The sequence below is a fragment of the Marmota flaviventris genome, chromosome 8, assembly GCF_047511675.1.
Source record: "Marmota flaviventris isolate mMarFla1 chromosome 8, mMarFla1.hap1, whole genome shotgun sequence".
In the NCBI taxonomy this organism is placed as follows: Eukaryota; Metazoa; Chordata; class Mammalia; order Rodentia; family Sciuridae; genus Marmota; species Marmota flaviventris.
In genome coordinates, this window is record NC_092505.1 from 66,402,032 (window position 1) to 66,426,625 (window position 24,594).

The 24,594-nt window shown below is 39.6% G+C and overlaps 1 protein-coding gene across 1 annotated transcript in view; it reads right to left on the minus strand.

Annotated features, from left to right (window-relative positions):
* Positions 1–24,594, minus strand: part of Plcxd2 (phosphatidylinositol specific phospholipase C X domain containing 2) — a 41,259-nt gene that overhangs the window by 13,365 nt on the left and 3,300 nt on the right. The window contains exon 2 of the mRNA XM_027936177.2: positions 529–989. Within this exon, the coding sequence (XP_027791978.1) occupies positions 529–989 (461 nt within the window). The remainder of the gene's footprint in view (positions 1–528; positions 990–24,594) is intronic.

A 24,594-nucleotide genomic window follows, 5' to 3' on the forward strand; every position in this document is an offset into this window, starting at 1 on the left:
ACACTCTCAGCAGGTGTGTTCAACAGGTCTTCCTTTCTTAACTCTGTCTGTGACCCAAATTCTATGAGGAGGGCCTGTAAAATAGTCATATTCCTGTGATGAATGACTTCATACACCTTTGTCAGCTAATACTGTTCCTTTTCACTCAATACCTTGGCAAGGGTGATCTGCGGAGACCTGAGAGTGTGGGTTTAAAGCAGACCTCTGGGAAGATAGAATGGTAAGGACCTAGTGGCCCATTTCACAATTTTGCCTCGGGCTAGTTCTGAGCAGGCCTTTCTGTCAATTTACATGCCAAGCAGATTGCCAAACTTTAAATATTTGGCAGGGGTTAACCCAGTGAAATAGAGCTCAGGGAAGCTTTGCAATTATCCTAGAGCTCAGGAATCAGTGTACCAAACAATCCCACACTTTCCAGCCTTTGAGCCCAGGGTTGAGCTGTTTTACAGATGAATACACAGGAAAAGCAGAAAGAGCTGCCTTCGTGCCCTTGACCGCTCGTCCCTCCTGTCCCTCCTTCCCTCCTACCTGGCGCTTCTTCTCCCACAGGGTTTGCAGCGTCATGCTTTCCACACTGCAGGCTGGACACAACTTGTTTTCAAAGGCCTCCTGGATCCGGAGAACCAGGCATTTGTGATGCGCCTCATCCATGGCATAGAAGTGGTTAAAATCGAGGAAGACAATCTCTTGGGGGTGTTGTGTAAGGAAGGAGTCAATCTCCATCAGCCCATCCCAGACCTTGATGCCAAAAAGCCCATGGATGAAGTAGATCTCCTGGTCAGTGTCCCCTGGCTTGGAAGACACACGCAGGTCAAAGTAGCGGATCCCAGCTTCCAGCTGTTCCCGGAAGGTCAGGTTCTGAGTCACAGACCACTTCTTCATGAGCTTCTTCACCAAGGAGATCCTGGCGAGGCGTTTGATAGCCTGAGTTTGGTCAGGCCCCACAGGGGACTTTTCATCCACCCAGTAGCTGAATGAATCATGGGAACCTGGACAAGGCAATAAAAGGGAAGAAGACATGAGGTGGGAGCTGGGAGCATGGAGCCGACCGATAAGAAAACGACCGCAACAAAAATGAAGAACGCATTGTATGAAAACATTGTAAATGGATACTTGCAAGATTCTCCAAGCTTGCTGAGGATGAAATAAACGCAAATAAAAGCAATGCAGTCTTATTAGCAGCTTGTTAAGTCCAGGGTAACACTATAATTCTCACATATTGCTAGTGTGAGGTAAATTAATAAATACTCTACTGGAAAGCCATTTAGAAATATGTTGAGAAACAGTAGCTTTAAAATATTCATTTCCCTAATCCAGTAATTTCATTTCAGGAAAGCTGTGTGGAGGGAAGAAACTCAAATATTAGGAAATACAAAGATGGTTGCTAAAGAATATCCAAACACAGAAACTGGAGGTTGCTTAAGTGCCCCTCAGAGAAAAATGCTTCATGGTGGCACATACACTTTATTTACACTGTCACTGAAACCAACGGCAGGAAAACACTGTCTCTAAATAACGCTGGGACAGGCATTTTAATTTTAGGAAATGTAGAATTTAAAGAATTGGTCCCCTTTTTGTGCTTTTAGAATATAAAAATAAATAAATTTTAATTTTATGTATATGTGCCATTTTACTATTGTAAAAATCTGAGTCAGTAGGGATGATTTCTTGACAGATCAAATAATCTGATGCACTGAACACAAATTAGTGATCTTGTACTCTTTTTTAAAAACTGATATCTTGATAGTTGAAATTGCTATTCAATGGTTCCACTACATATTATATTCCTCTGCCTTAAGAACAAGAGGGTAGGAATCCTCTTGAACACTGAAATTATTTTGGTATAAAGTATAAGTGACTGTGATCTGTGTACTTTTGACTATGGTGAGAAATTATTTTACTAGTAAATATTTTAGGTGAAATTTTCTTTAACAATTATTTTTAATTTGTCATTCCTTTTTATCCATTGTCAGTCTTGATGCTATTTATTATCTATTAACTCATGTGGCAGGCTAATTTGTTTAGGGCTGTTCCTGGCTTTGAGGCTGGGGACAACACAGAAGTAGCTGTGTGCAAATCTAGGAGGAAAACGTCCTCGTTCTGACATTACTAACCATGTCCCTACCAAAACCACTCACATGAGAACCAAAATTCTTGTTCATTGTCATATGCTTTCCATTTTACTAAATTTTAGAGTAGGAACTTCATATATAATATGAATTTTTTAAATAAAATTCCACTGTTTTATATTATTTGCATTCTCTTGAATAGAAATCATTTCACATTGGCTTTACTATTTTATCATCTCAGAGATAAAGTGAACAAAAGAAAATCAGGTGACAGAAGATGCTCTATTTTTATGCAGCATCTAGAACATGGAGGGGATTCAATAAGTATTAAGAAAAATCATATTTATTAATCCTTAAGCAAATTGAATTTTGCAAGTGAGAAAATTACCAGCATATTTCAGATAAAAAAATTACCATTACTGATAGAAATGTGGAGCAAGTCCCTTTGGATCTTCCGCATTGGTTATCACTGTTAATAAGACTCACTGGATACTTGCCTAATGCTCTGCTTCCTTTGGCTATACAGAAACAAGAAATTTTTATATCTCCTCATTGAGAGATTTATTACAAACACCTTATATATGGGTGGTGAACAGCCAGTTCTCTTCTTTCTAAATTGTATTAAAAGCCCAGCTGTTCAGGATGCAGTGTGTAATACAGCACAAGGCACATATTGAACTTAATTCTTCCCTGGGCATCTGGGAATAGCCATTATCCAAGCACGGAGGAGAGACACATCCCCGCTGGGGTTCGTTTGTTGATGCTGAGCCCAGTTTCAACTCCAGAGGGAGATGTGCTAACAACCTCCAACACTCTTCTCCATGTCTGAGGACTGTGCAGAAATGTGACAACGAAGGGACCCTAGGGGCCGTTTCTGAACATGCAGGGTACCCAGCTCATCCCACAGAAGAGAGAACAGGCACAGTCCCCTTGAACACTGAGTCTCTCTTAACTCTGTTCCTTTATCATTTCTCTGGTTCATCTCATACTTTCTGACATCCTGTGCTTGGTACCTACTCCCCACCCTGATAGGATAAGATGATGGACAGGTTGTTTGCTGAATGTTTTATAGTGGCTGCCCTACCTAGGCTGACAGCAGTCAAAAGCAACCATCACTCAATAGCTACCATCAATATTTTTGTCTTTCTATTTATTTTTTTTTCTAGACAGCTTTTGCCTATTACAGAGTGAGTTACATAACATTCCAGCAATGTCATGCACTTAACTACTTTGTGAAAAAACAGGCTCAAAATGACCTCCGTGTTGTGCAGACAGTATTTACAATGTAAAGCAATCTGCAAACAGTACTTATAAAAATCCTTACATTTTACAGTGTAAATTCATTACATTCCAAATTCATTATCAAAATTTCTTCCCTTCTTCTCTTTCCAAGGAAGTTATTTTACTCTTTAAAAACAGTCTACAACAAGAGCGATTCCCCCACTTGCCCTGGGATACATGAATCAAATTCATGTACTCCCCAGAAAAGGAGAAATATGACTCTGCTCATTAGTCCTTGACTTCTTCTTTAAGAGAATGGCTGCATGGGCATTGCTACGGACAGCAGTTCCATGCATTCTGGTTTGTTTAATGACAAGGCCAGAAAACAGTTTAGGGGATCATCCTCTGTGAATTCCTGCTGATGAAAGCTTTTCCACTGCTACTACCCAGCACACTGACTGTCATCTTTACTCGACCCTCTATGTCTGCTTATCTCTGTCTAAAATAGACTTAAATGGTGCTCTTTTAATTAACACAAAGCACTTTCCCTCTTCTGGCTTGCCCTCAACACTGCTGTCTTCCCTTTCCCTCTTGTGGTCAAAAATCTTATTAACCCTGCCAACCAGGCTTGCTGCCTTTTCCTGCTCTGACCTATTATTCACTCCTCACCATCTAAGTCTTCCTTCCACCCTTTTATTGTTGATCCTGACAACTTCTAATCAACCAAATAGTTTTATTCTTCTTGGCTTCTTTGAGGTCTTGCCAACCTAGCTCTTTTCTGGAGCCTTCCATTGCCTTGAACTCAGTGATAGGGCTGAATATTTCTGGGCTTCTTATTCTTCCTTCATCTCTGTCCTATATCTTTTGCTTGCTCCTCTTCCTCTCTCTTATTTCCAAATTTAAATGTTTTCCAAGGATATGTTCTCTATTTTCTCCCTTTTCCCACTTCAGAGATTACACACCTCCCAGTTGACCACAGCACCTGTAAGTAGGTGACACCAGAAGCTTCCTTTCTAGCTCAGACTCCTGTAAGTGTGGTCCTCCACCTGGCAGCTTGCACACAAGACAAATTACATATTTCTTAAGTCAGCAATTCACACTGTTCTTGTCACCCCTGCAAAGTGCCTTTCCTGAATTTTGGCCAATAAATCACCCAGTCACACTTGAGGTCTTGGATTCTATTTGAATTCTTCTCACACCCCAGCTCTCTTCTTCCAACTAGTTATCGAAATTTTACACTTGACCTTTGCAACAAATATCAAACGTGTCTCTTCCCGCAACCTTTGACTGCTGCTCCTCATTAATAGACTCATTCCCTGTCGAATAATCAGGACTAAAAGGACCCTAATCCTTTTACTCCAGCAGCTCTCTTAATTTGTTCATATCAAAAGGTAGTGATTTTAAGGCACAGCTATGATTATGACACTTTCTTCCTGTCTCCCAAATCAGGTTCAAAAATCTGAAACTGGGAGTTAGGACTTTCTCCAATATGGCTCCAGTGCCTCATGGCCTCATCCTTCCCCAGACCTCGCTATGTAGCCTGGCATCCTTGGAGTGCAGTATACCTAGAAAGACAGATCTCTTTCTGGACTCTGTTTACTCTCATTTGCTGCCACCCTTTGTAAAATATTCTCTCATCCCAAATCTGTCCATATCTCCTCCCCAGAATTTACAGCCCATATTAAATTGCTTACTCCATATCTCTTTTCTGATCTGTAAAATGGGCACAACAGTACCTGTTGTCATAGAATTGTGAATATTCTAATACATGCCAAGTTCTTAGGTACACACTGACACGCAGGAAGTGCTGGACTATCATGATGTGCATTATCAACCAGTCTTTATTTGTTAGAAACTAGAGGGCAAAGGACTTATAAACTGAAGCTCCTTATCCTCAATACTGAAGTTCTGGAAGGTGGTCTTTTTTTCTGTGCTTGACTCATTGTTCCTCACCGTCTTATTGGTTGATATGCAGAGGACAGATTAGCCTGCATTTTATTGAACACAGCTAACATTCTCTAGTCACAGACTAAGCTCTAGTCACCACCCACTTCTAAAATCTTATCATTCGATTTTTCTACTTTCTGATCACAATTACTTTTCCTCTGCCTCATTGCAACTGCAATTTTACATTTCCCACCAATCCCAGAGCCCAGTACTGGATTTTCTTCATCCTTCAGCTTTTTCTGAGGCCATTCAGTTGCCATTGTCACCTGCAGGGTTAGTAATTATAACTATCTGAAAGCCGTTAGGATCACTGCTAAATCACGTTATTATCTTCACATAAATCATGTGCACAGCCCTAAGATGCACATGGAAATATTAACATGACATTTTCTAACAACATTTTTTTAAAGAAGGAAGGGAAAGGAGAAGGGTCTTTTTTAAAGAAACTTTATTTTTGTTTGTTTATTTTTATGTGGTGCTGAGGATCGAACCCAGTGCCTCACGCGTGCAAGGCAAGCGCTCTACCACTGAGCTACAGCCCCAGCCCCTAACAAATTTTTTGATTAGCAGCAAATGTTTTTCTCCTCTTCTGTAAGTTTTAGGAAACAATAAGCATCAGATATTATTAGATCACTATTTTCATTCAGACTTTTCTCCTCAGGGATTTTTGCTGTCATCTGAAGACTAATTGTATAAGTAGTAAGATATATGGACATAAGTCCTTCCTTAATACTCTATAATCCTAGGACCACTTTTAGCTATAGAAAAGTAAAGGTTTCTTTTTCTCCCCTCCATTTTCTGGAAATTTAGTTTTCTGTCTTTTTATTTACACAGTTATTATTCTTTTTCCTTCCTATTTTCTTGGACCATCAATAGCCATTAATAAATTTTCTTCTTCCTCTCTATGCATACCAACCTCTGGATAATGTATGTAAAGACACTTTGTAAAAGAAAGCAGTGATCCATAACCTTAGATGTTAGAATCATCCAGAGGGAGTTTTCAAAAAACACAACCCCACCACGATCCCATCTGGAATCTCTCTGGAGTGGGAGCTCCCCAGATGATTCTCTTGCATTCCCAGGCTTGACATCCATGGCCATAATACAAGCTTATCTTTCCTAACAAGTTCATTGGCTTCTGTATATGGCTTTCTTAGGTTGCTTATCTAGTGATTTCAATTCTCCAAATAACAAGATTGCTTTTCCTATATTGAGATAGATGCTCTCTTCGCCATCCCTTTGCCTAGGAATGCCACATTCAATGAATAATCACAGCTTTTAAATGCAGAAAAAAGATATTGGGAGACCTGGCTTTCCTTACTGTATCTTCTAGGAAGTGATTAGAAGAGGTTGCTTGAGATTAATAGGGGCCTTTGGGATGTGTGTTTGGTTGGAGAGTTCAGAAGAAAGTCACTGGGGCAGCAAAGCCCTGAGGAAAGAGAGTTATTGTGGAAAGAGGCTCCAGGATCTTTGTTTGGAGCTACAATTATTTCTTCCTGGACACCACTGGGGCACAAGAAAATCTAAGAGGTCAACAGCAAGAAAGAAGGTGGCCCTGTGAGTTGCAGGGACAATCAGTTTGCTCTTTATCTGGAGCACACATTGCTGCTTAATTCTTTCTCAGGTTTGTTATTTGGGGATTAGAAATCTCAATTGAGCATATAGCAGTTTTTAGTTAAAACACTTTCATTACCCATTTCTCACAAATTGGAAGAGTAGCCATTTTCTGAATGCAATTAGAAAGAACTTAAGGTACGCTTCTTGGGAACCTGATTTCTAAATAAAATGAAAAGAATTCAAATCACACACTCTGTACCTAAAATGATCCACTGCATTACAACACAGTGGCACATCAGAACATGTGGTAATCATACTCAAAGCCATGAAGGGAGGACTGGGGCGGGAGTTCAGGGAAACTTCTTTACCACATCTTTGGGAGGCATCCAGGGAGGTGGGGGTGGTGATCCCATGTCAAAGAACTCATCACATGACATGTTTAAGCATCTCTCTGTCTCCATCTTCCTCTAGTACTGCTCTGCTTTGCTGAGCCTTCAACTTCGAAGTCCATTCACCTTTCCAGGCTGGCTCACTGACCCCTTCCTTGACTGGGTGCCTCTCACCATTCAGGGTATCTGGCTTATTAACATTGACATCACAAAAATTAGTTCTTGTGGGGAGAAAAAATATCTTACTCTGATGCCCAGATATGCATAAGGTACATAAATAGATACATAGTACATCTGCAGTATTAAAATTTCACTTGGGGGTTGCCATCAGGATAGGGATGTTTAAAAAGACTGCTGAGCAGAGTGATAATAAACAAAAGGCTGAGAAACAGTTCCCTAGACTGAGCCCCTGGCTTGTCTGGCCTCACCTCTGAGACTGTGCCTCTTTTTGTCCTTATTGGCATGTTTCTCAAATCCCTCCAGCAACTGTTTCCCGCTGGACCTCCATCCATAGGTGACCAATTACCAAGAAGTTCTATTCTCATTTCCTGCCCCAGAACACTAGTAGGCTGGGAACCTTTCAGTTCTTCCCTTTTCTAGTTATCTCTAAGGTATTCCCAGTTGTCATCTCTGGGACCAAGAAGTCATTTCTCAGCCCCAAAGGACCCAGACTAGCAGTCTATATATATCAGCTTAGGAAGCAGAAATTTACAAATGATGAGCCCTGAGACTAATTTAGTGAACTACCTCAGCTCAGAAGAAGCTAAGTGGAGAGTTCTCACAGTGGTTAAGAGCATAGGGTCTGGTACCAGGCTGCTTGAATTCCTAACCTATTGACTAGCTACATAACTGAAATACTGTGTTTTGTTTCCTCATCTGCGAAATAGGGATAACATCAGTACTAACTTCATTGGTTTATTGTGAAGACTAAATGAATCAAGTCAGGAAAGCACTTGGAAGATTCCCTGGCCAACAGAATGGGCTCAAACATAACCTATTATTAAAGAATTTGTCATCTTCTACCTGGATGATACTATCAGAGAAATAAATAATTGAAACTTCAGTAAATATTTATATTTAGATACTGCCATGACAATTAACATTTACAGCTGGGAAAAAGAAGTCTGAAGTTTAAGTGATTTATTTTAGGTTAAAATCAATATCAAAGGAAGCAACTTCAGATCACAGTATTATACAATTAAAGTTTCTATTAGCACTAAAACAAAACTTATAAATGATGTCCAGTCTGTTCCTAGGTCCATAATTGGAAATAATCATGATTTGAGAGTGTAGGAAAAAGAGTTCCAAGAATGTTCTTGAACCTTTTTTTTTTTTTTAACGATAGAATCAGACATCTGCAAGGGATTTAAATATTTTAAAAAATAGAAAAACAAATCTAACCTATTAAAAAAACATGTTGGATAGAAGATTTTTGGAGAGTAAAAGTCTACATAATCCATTATTTAAAATGGAAACAAACAAACAAAAAAACCCAGTAATGTCTTTCCAGCTTATGGGAGGAAAAAAGCACCCTAACAGTTTTCACAAATATCATTAAAACACTCAAACATCTCTTCTGGATTTATTTTGAACAACTTTTCTGTATTTTCTCAACATGCTTTATCACTTCCTGTTTTTCTTTGCAAGTATGGGTTTTTGAGGCTTCTTGACTTTGCCCATTTTATTCACAGTCTTTTTGCTTTTTTTGGAAGACATTTTCACTTAATAATGTGACAAGTTGAGAGCACTAATGCAGAACTCTAGCCTACTGGGAAAACAGCAGAATAAGGATGCAACGCATTTTTTATTCCACCTTCTGGCCTGGATGCACCTGCAACTTAAATGTTTTAGTTAGCTCATGCATGTGAACTGACTGCAATGAGATTTTTTAAAAAAAAATTTAGACAGTGAATTCCCAGAAAAACATAAGTGTTATAGCAAATGTTTAGATAGGTAGAGTTTGGATAGTCAGGGATATCTATAGAGCTGTTAGAACTAATGTTCTCTCAATTAAAGTATTTATGTGCATGTCTATATGTATATGTATAAAACTGGGCCATCTGAAATGAAATACCCCCAAAAAACCCTATTATTTAAGGGAAAAATACCACTTTTTATTTATTTGAAAAAGTATCTTTAAGAGAAATGAACAAATCTAGTTCTCTAAAATATTTGATAGAACTTCTAATAGATATTATTAATTTTTCTCTAAAAACATTTTAGAGGCAAATATTATTCTAGGACCATTTTTGATAGGGTCCCCTAAGCACCACATAAACCCCATATTTTTATCAGGATTTAATCATATTATTTTTGTAGAAATTAAGATGGTATGTTCCATTACAAGTTTGGGCTAAAAACATGTACTTGATATGTATATATTTTCTATTAGAAATAGAGAGTTCCATTAGGGTTTCTCTATTTTATCAGTCTGAATTTTAGGTTTCCTAATTTATAATTTGCATATTCTTTCCCTGGCTGTTAGCCTACACCATATGTGTTATGGGAGGCCAGAGTAATACAGGCAGTTTGGGGAAAAAAAAAAAATCACTTGGTACAGTAGATTTTTCAGTTACCCACTGAAGCTGATGCTGCACAAAACTGCACTGAATGTTAAATTTATTTCTTCTAAATTAATGTAAAATACACACAGTAAGTACAAATTCTATATTGTGGGCAAATTAAGATTTTAGTTGCAAAGACCCTGTCCAGTGCAAAAACAACAACAACAACAACAAAAACAGGCCAAAGACTGAAAACTTGCTCACGCTTTAGTAAAGCTGGGTCATTCATATGATGCTGGCTACCAGGAGGTGTCTGGGCAATAGCAAAGGCTCAAGTGGCCTGGAAGATGATCAGTGCAGACAGCAGAAGAGAAGGCTACACTGTGCTATAGAAAGAAAAGGTATTAAGTGTGTAAGTCCAAGAAAGAGAGTAATTTGCTCCTATCTCTTAAGGAGGTAAAGAAAGGAGAACACACCCCAAATGGAATTAGAATCAGAAACTGAGAGGCTAGGTAGGATAATGGCTCTACCTCATATTGTCAGTCCAACTTTTGAGTTTCAGAGATGATGGCCTGGTTGCTTATTAAGCAATTTTAAAGTTTTTTTTTTTTTTTTTTTCCTGAGAGAATAAAAGGAATTTATGCTTTGATTTATACAGAGAACAGAAGATTCTGTCTTCATAGACTTTCTATTAAAATAATCTCTCAACATTATTTTTTAGAAAATGGACTGCAAAATGAGATTTAGTCTTCAACGTTATCTCACTAAAAGTGCTTGCATTTTAGTAATGTATAATTTTTTTTAGAAGTTGAAAAACAAAAACCAAATGTACTAAAATGAAAGCAGTCAAACCTTCCCACTCAAAATCATGTGATTAAAAAATCTGGCAATTTTCCCAAGGTTTGGAGAGATCGTTGTTGAAAAATGACTAAATTTACAAATGACTCCAAATGTCTCAATATGTGTCAGTCAGCAAGGCAAGGTTTCTGGAAGAAGTGCAATTCAGGCATTTCTCACTCATTTGGGCACAGCTCACTCTCTCTGCATGAGTGTGCACTCAGATTAGGTGGTGACAAGAACTATGTGGGGCCACATCTGAGGCCCTTCAGAGAGCACTGGTCCAGCTGGGCTCCAGGTTGCTGGTGGTCAGGCCCTGACCCCCAGTGGAGGCCCTCCCTTCCAGGGTTTTCCTGACTCAGGACAGGGGCCCGCTCTGTTGGACTGGGGGCTTTCATATGTCCTTGTGAAGGGGCACACAAGCAGAGCAGGGACAGAGGGAATCAGTGTAGCAGGGATGTAAAAAAACTGCTGGAACAAACCACAAATCTGGGGCCAGTTAATGAAGATTTTTACCCATGACTTCTTACAAAATGGGCATGTTAAAAAACAAAAATGCTCTCTTGAATGTGCATAGTAAATGCCTTATCTGGAACAAGAATATGTGATAAGAGAAAACAAGCCATTTCTAATCCCCATTCTCCTCTAAGCAGAGTGAATCCTGGTAACTGTAGTATCTTCTGTTTGCTAAGCACAAGCGAAATATTCATCTCTGGCATTAAGAGCTTTTGACACACTTGAACCAGTATTAATAACTGGGTAGTGCACACAAGTTTGGAGACAGAAGCTTGGAAACACCTAAGCAGCTCTGGGGAGGAAGGGGAGAGAAGCCCACCCACTAGGAGTAAAGGCTGCGGAAACTGAGACTGGAAGTGGGGCAAAGAAAGGGGGTCTGATAGGGGGATGTAGGACTAAGGAAACAGTCCCAAGAGGAGACAAACCGAATGCAGAGTTCTCATAGATGCAGTGCAATTTCACTTCTGTGTTTCTCACTAAAAGATGGATGAATGTTTTTTTTTAAGAGAGAGTGAGAGACAGAGAGGAAAGAGAGAATTTTTTAATATTTATTTTCTTTTAGTTATCGGCGGGCACAACATCTTTGTATGTGGTGCTGAGGATCGAACCCGGGCCGCATGCATGCCAGGCGAGCGCGCTACCGCTTGAGCCACATCCCCAGCCCCTGGATGAATATTTTTAAAGTGACAATTTAAAAGGGTGCCCTGTTATTAAGCTGTCTGAAGAACGCAGGTGTCTCAATCCAACTCTGTTTTGAGGCCCCATCCCACCAGGAGCTCTGCTTTCTCAGATCTTCCCTCCTGGCATTGTCTCACCTGGTACCTGGACAAAAGTCCACAGGCAGAGGCCAATCTAGCTGGGGAAGAGGGTTGTGCTACCCAAAGGGGAGAAGAAGGTAGGAAAGTGTAAGGGAAAGCCCTTATTTGTTTATTTATTTGGGTGTACTGGTATTAGAACCCTCTCACAGGGTCCAGAAGTATAAACACAGGTAAGCAAGATGTACAGAGTTAAGGGCATTCTAAGGAGAAATCAGATGTACAAAATAAAGGAACAAAAGAGCACAGTAGAAAATGAGATGAACAACAGGAATGGCATTTCACGAATACTACAGCCATGGCCAGAAAATGCATTGTTCAGTTAATCTGCACATATAGGAGATCTTCAAAAATGAGGCAGGGAATGTCTTTTCATTAGTTGACTCACCATTCACCACCACAAAAGGAGCCCAGCTGGAGCTTTACTCTGCCCAGAGGAGCACTTTGGTGGCTAGAATGAGGCAGATCTGCACCACCAAGACCAGGGGCTCCAGCTCTGTGACTCCACAGCTATAGATGACTCTGATGAGGAGCTTTTTATAAATAATGCATGCCTCATCTCATGTACTGTGTGTGCCTTATTTCAAGGTAACAGATTACCAGAAAGGGAGAGCGAGCTACTGGGACTCAGAAGTGAGGCCTGCAAACTCTGAGCAGTCTTTTAAAATCTGCTCTGGAAGGACAATAATCTACACAAACCTCTCTGGGACTGCTGTACCTGAACATGTATTTGGATAACAGAAGCCAGCCCATTTCTTTCTTTACTTTTCCCGGTTGTGTAACAAAAAGATGGTGGCCCCCTTGTTGTGTTTCTCTTACCCCTCCCTCCCTACCATTTATACACCATCGGACTATTTCCTGCAATTCTCCAATAAGGGGGTGGAAGATACAGATGGAATGGCCAGACTCTACACTTGCACTGACATTTAAAGGTCAAGTCTCCTTGTATCATAAATAATGATATTTTCCTCCCACATGTACGAAAGGGATAGCTCTGAGAGCTACTGGGGCGGGGGTGGTGGTGGGGAAACCTTTGAAAGTTCACTGGGCTAAAAAGATTTGATTTACTGCAATTTTGCCGAATGCTTTACCTGTGATAGCTTATGTCATAAAGAGTTGAAGAAAATTAAAGGATGAATCCATCCAGCTATTGTTTTGTACCTCTATTTTTATCGATTATAATACGGTTTGCTTCACAATAAATTAAGATTCCTAAAAGAACTGGAACAATGACATAAATAGGACCTAGTTTTCAAAAATTTTCCTTCATATATGGTGTTTTTTTTTCTTTTTTTAACTGCTAGACCTTTTGTGCTAGAGATTAGGTGTTACCTCTGAAAGAGTTTCTATCTGTGGGAATACCATATGGCCAAGTACCACTGAAACTTCCCTGTTTGAAAGAGAAATTGTTTTGGAGGAACCACATATTCAGCATGCATTTCTTCAAAAATGGTCTCTTCTTTTCCTTGCCTCCAGTGCCCATGGAAGCTTTTCCACCTAAGAACTAAAAGGCACTCGGTTTCCCTCCCCAATGTTTGTACCCCAGATTTCTACATTATCTTGCTGGTGACCCCTGGCAGGGGCTCTTGTCTGAAACTAACTAAAACGACTTCAGTTTATTGAATGTTTTTAACACATGCCAGACTGGGCATTTTATTTACATCATCTCATCTGATCTCTCCCACAATCCTGCAAGGCAGTGGTTACATGCCTGCATTTTATAGATGAGGAAACAGAGTCTGGGATTAGCTCAGGGTTGCAAAGATTCCAAGTGGCCACCTAGGATAGATATCTGGGTCTGTCAGACTCAAATCCACATAAAGATTCTCTAGGGATGACATAATTTCTTCTATATCCTTGCTGATTAAGTAAGTCAAATACATGCTCATCTACTTTTGATAACATCCCAAGGTTTTTCTTTAGAGCTAAATGCCTGGCCTTCATCCCAATACAGAGAAAATTGACTAAAGCTATTTAAATTTTGTAAAGACTGGAAGAATTTCTATATAGGGACACACGAGGGCACTCTAACCTTCTTTCAGTTGAGTAAACATTTCCTTTGTAATTCCACTGCTCAGAACCTTGGTCCCAGTGCTGGTTCTGCTTTGGTACTTATTTAAACTTGGGTTTTCAAATTCATACTCAGAGCTCAGTTTCTCCATTTCTAAACTTAGGAAGGTAGATAAAATGAGCCTTAGGGTCTCTTCTATCCTGAATTGGATGCTTCCAGTTTATTAACTACTCATTAAAGGGATTTATGACCCTATTTAACAAGGACTATTAACGATTGCAAAGAAATGTTTCTTTCATACTTACCACACTTAAACTGAAAATGTGCTTTAGATTTAACTCATCGTATATACAAAAAAAAAAAAAGCCCTCAAATCATTTCCAAAACAGGTTGTTATTTCTTTTTTGATCATCCAGAATTTCATCAAATTGCTGGAGAAATTCTTTCCTCTCCTCCAGATTCACAGTGACATTTTCCTGTCCACTGACGCTGGGTCTACCCTACATTGACCAAATGCATTGGCTGGAAGCTCGTTGCTTGTTTAGTTTCTATGTCACAATTTCCTTTACTCTAAAGGCTGGGGCTCACTACTTTGTGGGCATTTTTAATAAGATTTATCATGGGGGCTTTGAGAAGAGAATCCACCTTTGTTATCATGAAGATTGGCTGAAATATTTCACAGTGCAGGGTTATTTTAAGATTCATTTGACAAACTGAAGAATAACCAAGATAGAAAGATGCTTTTCAGCAGATCCCCTTAAGGACAAGAAGGGTCTTTCTTCCTTCCTATAAATGAACGGCTAAGCCCAGTGCTCTGACAGAGGAAAGGGAAAATACAATAAGTCACAGTCTAAATTACATGGAATGATAGGTTTAAAGGAAATTTGTACATTACACTCAGCAGGGACAGTGAGTAGAAACACACCCACTCTCAAAGACCAGTGTTCTGAGGAGCTTGCACACCTGCTAATGCCTCATGCTGATTTTTTTGTACAGAGGCAAAAGATTTTTCCTCTGCTAGAGCCTTGCTGGGTGATTACCACACAGACCACTTAAACCAGTAGGCTGCTTTTGTTGCAAGTCAATAAAAAGCCTCCTAGATGTCTGGTCTTAAAAAAAAAAAAAAAAAAGAGGGCACTTGTTCAGCCAGACCAGGTCAGCAGGAAGTCCTTCAAACATAACCATCCTCATGGGTGCTCCAGCAGAAGAGCCCTGGCATGGAAACAAAGCCCTCAGATGAAAAGAATACTGCCTTTTATTACAACCAACTAAAAGTGCTGAAGTTATAGCTGAATACTAGGTCAATTTCCAACTCAAAAAATGTCCTTTACTTAATGCAATTAAATAAATTTGGTAAGGCTAATCTTCACAATTCTAGCATTATTATCAGGACTTTTTCAATCTGTTTAACTTCTCTGTGCCTCAATTTCTTCATCTGTAAAATGGGGTTAACAAGAATACCTACATCACTGGGTTATTATAGGATTAACAGGGTTTACCTATATCAAGTAAAGCAATATTGGACACCTTAATCACACCTATACAAGTGTGATTAAGAAGACTATTCTTTTACTTTTGTTATTACTATCATTGTAGTTTTCTTATTTTAAAAGCCTTAGGACACCTTAAGATTTTTCAATGCTGTTACAAGATTGTGTCTCATCCTAGGCATTATTACTTGCTTTCTTAAGTTACCTGAAAATATCTGTTCTTTATGCATAAGTCCTTTGTAGACATTTCAAGATTCCATGTCTCTCTCTTCCTTGCCTCTCAGACTACCTCCATTTTTTCCATAAGGTACTCACTCTGAGCCAGACACCAATTGTACAGAGAAGACAAAACACTGCTGTGCCTAGCAGAGAGACAGAGAACAGTCCCCGTGGGTGACACTATCCCACCTGTAAAGGAGACATGCATAGAAGTCCATTCTGAGCTGCTTCTTACAGGATGAATTATAAGTGGCCAAGTGAAGTGGGGGTGGGTATTAGAAAAGAGGGCATTATGGTAGAGAAAAGAGAAGTTCAAAGACTGAAGTCATAAAAAGGACATTATATTTCCTTCTGGGGTTTTCTTTGGGTCCTACATTGCCTCTGGCTCCCTAGAGGTTACAAAACAAAGATCAAGTACTCGGTGCAATGTTGGAAACAATCCAGTATAGGTGTGTTTTGCCAGGTCTTTTCCATTTCTTTCACCTATCATTTCTACAGTTAGCTATGGAGGCTGTTATGGTTTCAAATATAAGGTGTTCCCTCAGTGCCTTAATCCACTAGAGTGGTTTAACTGGGTGGGAACTGTAGGCAGGTAGGGTGTCACTGGAAGAGTTATTCTCTGGGGGTTCCTTTGGGGCATATACTTTGTCTCTGGTGAACAGAGCTCTCTCTCTGCCTCTGGATTGCTCTGTCCTGTTATCCTCTGACAAGCCCTTCCACCATGATTTGCTGCCTCATTTCAGGCCCAGAGCAGTGAAGTTGGCCATTTTTGAACTGAAACCTCTAAAACCATGATAACCAAATAAGCTTTTTCTCCTCTAGGTTCTTCTTGTCAGATTTGTTTAAAAAACAAAGAAGCCTTACTATCCTTGGGAACTATCCTATTGTTCCTAGGCTTCTTCACATTTTAATTACCTGTATGTGACCAGCCCACAATCATTAGTTTGAGTCACCTGACTCCAGCATGCCAATTTAACTGCTCTTTGCTTTGTGCTTCCAGGGCATTTAGTTCCTACCTGATGAACTTTGGACCACCTGACTGTAAGTCTTTAAGGGCAGGATAATGTCTAATTCATGCCCATATCTCCAGGTTTGGTAAGTTTCTGGCATATAGAAGGTATTTAATACATAAATATCGAATAAATAAAGTCACGAATATCTGAATGAACCGACGCACAGGGGGCTGCCTAAAGCTGGCAAGTATAGATGTCCTGATCATTTTCCAAACTTCTCTGTTCCATTCATCTCCTTTACACAGGTAGAGTTCACTCTCCCTACCTTTTCACTCCCAGCACCTGTTTACCCCTAGATCCATTTATCTCCATTTGTCCTTCTAGCTTGAGTTATCTGGGTCAATGAAGAGGAAAAGTGTCAGAAAACACAGAGTACAAAAATAAATCAGAAGGGATGACTAAAAAGAGGGCTATAATAAAATATTGCACTGAACAATTTAAAAAATCACAGAGAGTAGATTCCCTGAAATTTATACCTGCGTAATTTATTTTCTAATAACCTCTCCTTGGGACCTCTCATCTCACACATCTGAATTAGGTCCTTGGAAAAAAACCACTGCATTTGTAGGGGTTTTGACTCCCTATTAACAAGTGCAGAAAGGCTGAGGCCTATTTAGCATATTCAAAATGAGCCAGCCTGGAGTCCCAGAACCAGACTGAGGGACCATTTAGTAGTCTTCCATCCAAAGAACAACATCTTTAAACCTTCTTGTCAATCCATAGGGACAAACTTCACCTCTCAGCCTTCTTTTCCATGAGGCATGTGGGAGAGTGTTAATAATAACCACCAAACTGCCAGCGAAATCTAAGAGAGCCATGTGGCCAATTTAATTTTTAATCAGTTGCCCATTGAATTTGTAATTACCCACAATACAACAAAGCAATGTGGAAGGCAGGACTCCTAGAAGCAGAGGATATTGATCAACTTGTTCATTTTTATGTGTGGAGAAGCTAGTGAGCAATCCACTGCCTGAGGATAGATATCAGTCTTGGGTCCTGCTTTTACCCCCACCTGGCTGGACAGGTTAAGTGGAGTACATGGGAAGTTTCCAGGTGCTTTCCAGACTGATGATATTTTCAAATGAAATATTTATGCATGAAACAAATGCAAGCAGAGCTTCTCTGGTTAAAGGCCTCTCTCCGAAGCCCTCACTCCTGCCCTGAGGTGTCCTGGGAGGTACCAAGAGGGCAGCAAATCTCTCCAGGATTCTGAAGGGTACAAGAATTATTCAGTCACCATAGGCAGCCCCCAAATCAAACCCCACAGCCTATGATTCATTCAAGTCAAGGGTTTTCAATGCCGGTAATGGGAGGTACTTGAAATCCCTCCACATATGGGTGGTCTCTATTCTCTTTTCAAAAGATTCACTTCTTCCTCAAGTGTTCTATAGACCCCGAACCCCATACCCCAAAAGATATTGTGGAGATGATTCATTAATAAGAAATTCTTCCTCTATTCTGCTAATGTTCATTCTGCCATCTCCAAAACAGATGGCATCGTCTTTTGTCAAGTAGCCCCTCAGGAGGGACACTTGGGCATTCCCTGAGGAAATGTCTCAGTTCTAGATGACAATATCTATTTAACCACATTTCATTGTTTAACCTATAAAAATGATGCTGAGGTTTAGGCTGAGAGAAAAAATTAAATTAAATGTTCTACTACAAAATTCTCTTGCTTTTATTGAGTCTTTTGGTACAATTCTGTACATCAATGTGTGAAATCAACAGTATTGATGACTGAGGTAAAAGTAACAAAAGGTTCCCATTTCAGAAGTGACTGGCACACATAGCTAACTCCCATGCTCACCTCCAAGCTTCCAACATGACTGGAGAAATAAACAAGAAATAACAGAACTCATGCAGAAGAGACAAACTGGAAATTCTCCTCTCTGGGACTTAAAATTCAGGATAGATTTTCTGAAAGAAGTAAAATTTTAGTTGAAATCTAAAATGAAATAAAATAAATAAGGGTACAAGCTTTAAACTCAACCCCTCTGATCTTAAATGTAATAGTAGTGATAGGTGAGGGCAGGGAACATACAAACTGTGAAATGTAAGATTCAGTTCTGAATCACCCCCCCTGGGCTCTACCTGTGTCCTCTCATTCTGAAATGTCCCACAGGTACCGCAAACTCAGCATGGCCCAGGCTAAGTGTATCTGTTTCTTCCACCACTCCAAACCTGCTGCTTCTCCTGTGCTAGTGTCCTTGGGAATGCCACTTCCTCCCACTTAACCACTTATCCAAGTGTTAACACTCCAATTAATCACCATGGCCTGTTGATACTTCCTTCTAAATGTCTCCAGAGTCTGTCCCTTTTCTTAGCCTATGGTTTTACTCTCTTTTTCAGGTCACCTCCCACTTGAATGACCTCAACAGCAGCCCAATTCGTCCCCTTGGCCACAGTTCTTCCTGGTTCCACACATTCTGTGCTGCAGCCAGAGAGATCTTTCTAAAACACAAAGTTGACCTTGTTATTCACCTGCTTAAATCTCCTCACATTCCTGTGAAGATAAAACTAAATCCCTTTAACATGTTTTATTGGACCTCTAAGTACCTTTATTTCCAGCCACTCTCTTCCTTATAAACTTTGGTACAACTATGATAAATTATTTTGGTTCATTAATGGCCACTGTCTCTCTTGAAGGTCATCACCTATATTGTAATCTGCTGCCCAACCCAGAATACTGTAATCTGGAGGACTAGTTCCTGTGTATCTTCCAGAGTTTGGCTTCTCATGACTTCCTCCAGGAAGCCTCCAAAGACTTACTAAGGAGCCTATATCTTCTTCCAGCTGTAACCTATACTCCCACAGTTCTCCTACATGGCATGTTATAACTAATTGATGAAATATCCATTTCTCCAACTAGACCGTAAGCTCTTTGAAGGTAAGGACTATGTCTGTATCAATCATCATTGAATTACCAGTACTTGGTAGTGAGCCTGGCATATGGAAGGAAATTAACACACTCATGTTGTATAGAGTGAAAGAAACAATGATTTTCTCACCTTAACCCTCACTCTGTCTAATAACTGATGGGTCATTATATTTCATTTCACTTTTATACAGTTATCTTACAGGCTTCCACCTGACCAAGTCTTTCAGTGGCTGCTTTTTGCTTTCAGGATAATGTTCAATCTTAGTATGGCATACGAGGTACATTAAGATCTAGTTCCTGTCACTTTTCCAAGCTCAATGCAAAGGTCACCTGTTCTTCGAAGCCCAGTTTATCAAGTTTTTCTCTTACTACTAGTAATAAAATTGGGCATTGGTTTCCTGAGTGTTATACTATGCATTCTTTTCTTTCATGTTTGAATTTTAGCTTTATTCTAAGATCATAATCTCATGAAAATCAGAAAGAAGAGTCTTATTCATCTCTATAATCATTTTATCTAACACAAATGCTGGCACAAAAGGATACTCAATAAATATTTTGTGACTTAATTTTCTTTTAAACAAATGCAGTTTTCTACATGGGTAATGGAAACTGGAAAAAGCAAAAGGAGTACACAGGCACTAATTTTTTTTTAGTCAAATTAATACAACATGCTCACAAAATTTTCATGAGGATCCATATGGGCACTCACTTCCTGTCAGGATCTGAACTCAAACCTAGGGAGGATGGGTACAAACCCTGTTTTCACCTTTTGCTGTTTGGCTTTTTTTTTTTTTTTAAATCTAGTTTCAATTGCACTTTTAAGAATACTGCTTTCAGTACATAGCCTTCAAATCATACATGTTCATAAAATATTCATCCCAGTCTGACAGAGTCTAGGAATTTTTCAGTTCTATCATTACTGCAGACTATTGCTGCATTCCAAAACATTTCAATTACTGGGCACAAATGAGTCCTATTTTCTCCTTTATTTTGATACTGTTAGATTGGTACAGAAAAAAAATACTGATAAAATATCCTTTGAGAAGAAAGGATATTTTATAGCCAACAGTTATAGAGTAACTGAAAAAAAACTGTTATTCTCTTAGTCTGCCTAGTAGACAATGAATTCATGAAAAGACTACCTGTGTCTCCCAGAAAACACAGCCTAGATGTCCCCCTTAACAGCAACACAGGGCTCCATAGCCCAACCCACTTTCTCTTAGAAATGCCATTCTCCTGTATAATGTTTGATTCTAATGGTCTGGCAATACAATCCAAAGCTCTTCCAATATTTAAGTAAACAAGTGAGAAAGTAGCAAGATTCCTGCTTAACCAAACACATGAAGTACAGAAATTTGATCACAGGTTTTCCCCACCTAGATTTGTTTCTTGATGTGTGCTCAAAGTCTTTTCACACACACAAACACACCCACCTATTACAATATCTATACGTAATCCTTCCTCTGCAGGCAGGCCTGGTTCAAAACTCTAATTGGGGTTAGTCAGCATTTGCAAAGCGGTTTGCAATTTTTCTAAAGGCAGTTACAGGATGCTGAAACATTTGCTGACATTACTTTGAGTGTGCTGTACCCATAAGCTCCTGCTATCCCTAGACAGATATGCCAGATGTTGCCACCTGTCACATCTAGGGGAGGTCAAGTCAGATCGCGTGTTAGGGACCAAGCAGCAGGCTTCCACCATATGAACTGACAGCAAGCGTGGTCCAGGGCATTTATGAAGGGTGAAAATAACAGGCATAAGAACCCAGGCCTCTGAGGGCAAAGTCAAGCTCACAGCCAAGTATGTGTATGGGTGTGCGTATGTGTGAAGACGAGGGAGGACGCTTGTGCTGGGAGATCAGTGATAGAACAAGTACACAGGTTCATTTATAGGAAAGCATTCTGCAGTACTCTCACTCTAGAGCTGGAGACACAGGACTGGGCTAGGACTCAGGTAAATGATGAGGAGATGGGAATAGAAGCAGAATGAACAATATGGTCCTGTCACGTCACAGAGAACTGAATTTTTCCCAAAGGCTTCCCATGTTCGTAGAAAATGCAAAGTCTGACATTTTTTGGCTCTCTTCATCAGTCACCCTCACACTGCATTTAAGACTCCTTGGGCAGCCCTCTGAGTATCCTTCCCTTAACTCTAAAGCCCCCTGGAGGGGTGGCCTGTCAAGTTGCCCTAATCTGATCAAATAGAGTGCCATGGCTTAACTGGATAGTCACCTCCTTAATGAGATTGTGAATTACCTGAGGGTATGGACTGCATCTTACACCTCTTCTTTGTTATCTAGTCTAGGCACAGGCTTTCAATAAATGAATATTATGATGTGATAACAACAGTAATTATTATTATATGATGCTTATTTTGTATCAAGAAAGCACACTGTCTGAATTAAATTCTTACACTCAGGCAAATGAGGTGGTACCATGATCATCTGTTTCAAAGAGAAGGACACTAAGGTACAGAGAGGTTAAGTAATCTGCTTCAGATCACACAACTTGAGGGTGGGTAAATCCAACCAGTCTGGCTCTAGCATTCATACTATTAACCAATCCATGATCTTGCTTCTTATAGATATGTGTGATTTCTGAATTCTTGGTGGCTTTTGTGTGATTTGTAGGGAAGGTGCTCGGGTAGCGATGAATTGTCTCAGAAGAAGAACCTATTAATGGGAACATCAAAGTTATAACCTCTTTTCATTTTTCACAATGATCACCCAAAGGAAAAATGAGAAACAAAACAAAACACTATCTCCATTTAAGAAACCATTTTGGTCTCCTCTAATTTTTATTTTCTTGACTGAGTCAGAAATGGTAGCTTCAGCTTGGTCCTTGGTTTTCCAATCTCACATCTGTGAAAGAATGGATTTGTTCTAGGCCCAAATCACAGCTTATGCTATCCTTCAAGTAGGGCCAACCAAATCTTTGTGTTAGACAAGCTATTCTGCAGTCTTTGGGGATAGTTCCCAACTCTCTTTAAGCCATAACTCAAGTCCCACTGTGAGAAGTCTTCTTGTGGGACTTGAGTTATGGCTCCATCATTCTTGTCCCCTTAGTGATGATGTCTCCATGTGGGGAGAGAGCAGGAGCCCACAGGGAGAAGAGCAATAGAAATTACCAAGTGGTCATCAGCATGACTGCAACCCTGAAAGGTAGGATTCCAGAAAAGTAGGAGAGAAGAGAAGGAGGTGAACACCAGCAACTTGAGACGACAGAGCCATCTGGGAACTCGAGAACATGAGGAGCAACTGAGGAAGGGCAGGTATGGAAAGGGAGGGTGAAGCCGGGAAGAAGAAATAGGAGCAGGGAGAGGCAGCAGCCAGGCAGGAAAATGAGACGCTGTAAGGAAAGAAATAAGGCAGAAAGCATGCTAGGTGAAAGAACTGTTTCTAGAACAGAAGTTACACCACGTTCTGCCTCTGACTCTTCTGGCCATATTTTCTGTCTCAATTCTTTTTGTTTTTAAAGGGGGCCTTCTATAGTAGGGCTTTAGAATGAGATACAGCAAGGAACAGATTGGAAAAATCTTCCTGTGGCTTCAGGTGGCTATTTATGAAAGGTGAGCCTAACTAATCTGCCCATTTAGTTCTGATCCCAGTGGAAAATGAGGTTGGCTACAAGACACTCCTGCAGCCTTATTTACTCAGCAGGTCTATGCATTGAATTATTTGCATAACAGTCACCAGTGATTGAGCTGCTGCCTTCTACAAGAATTTAGGGTTAAAAACAGAAGTAAGCCATATTCTTTATCTGCAAGTTGTTCACAGACCATGGAAAAGACAGACACCTAAAAATAACACTGTGTCAGGAAGTGTTATGATAAAGGTACCAGCAAGGGATATGGAGGGGCAGGAGAGGGGTCTTCCAGCCAGTTCCTGATTGATCCTCAATATTTAACTTTATTTTACTTGGAAAGTCCTCTTCCTAACCCTGAACACCCTCCAAGCCACATCTTTTGAAATCCTGGACATTCTTCAAATCTGGGTCAAATGCTATTTTCTCAACAAAGTAGTTCGTCATCTTAAAAGCTGTAATTAATCTTTCTCTTCTGTGTTCTTATATAACACATTATTTATATCTGTTCTGACATTTACCCCAATTTGTTTCTTTCTTTAAAACTATGTTTGGTGGGGGGGGGATGGATAGATGGATGGATAGACAGATTTACTGATTTCATTACATTGTAAGGTTTTTTTGACTATAGGGTTTGGTTCATCTTTTGGTCTCCCACAGGCCTGAGCATAGAAGTTTCATAAAATATACTCAGATGGAAGTTCATTTCAGTCAATGAACCTACACATCCCCTTTTAGGATGCTGAATGGACTGGATCCTGCTTCATTTTGGGAAGTTGTGAATCCTTGTTTTTGTTTTAAGGAGGCATAAAAGAAATGGCCTTCAGACCTAAAAAAGACCAAACCATTCTTTCCGTCTCTTTCTAAATTTGGACAAGAAATAGGTAACAAAACAAAACCCTCAAATTAATCAAGTGATTTTTAATCTGGAAAGGACTCTGTCTTTCATTTGATACCATATCTTAACTATGAATGAAGAAACTAAGTCCTGAGAAATTCAGATACTTCTTCAATATCACACAACCAGAATCAACAAGATTTCCCAACAGATAAAATAGTTTACCTTTAATAACAGAGAAAGAGCATGCTTAAAAGGAAAAGAAAAAGAAATAGCACTAAAATATACAAAGAAAAATAATTCATTGAAAGGCAGTACACATTATAGAAAAATATTTCCCCTCTCAGTCTACCTATCCACAGAAAATATCATGTTTTCAATAATATCAATAAATACATTATGAATACACTTGTAGAGTTTAGAGTTTTAATTTTAAAACCCAACTTTTGCAATTTCCAGATCCTTCAACCATTTGGACATCAAATGTTTCTATGAATTTGGCAATAAGAAGTCTTCCGAGGTTCTTCTCTAAGATATTTCAATATGTTTGGGTGGCACTGGTGATTAACAGGTGTTCTTAACAGTTGCAGAAGTAAAATAGTACATGAGGCTCAGTTGAGAGGTGCACATTCACACATGTTCTCTCCCATCATGACTTAGGAAAACACAGCAGGTGCACTCAGATCTGACACAGTTCACTCCATTCCAG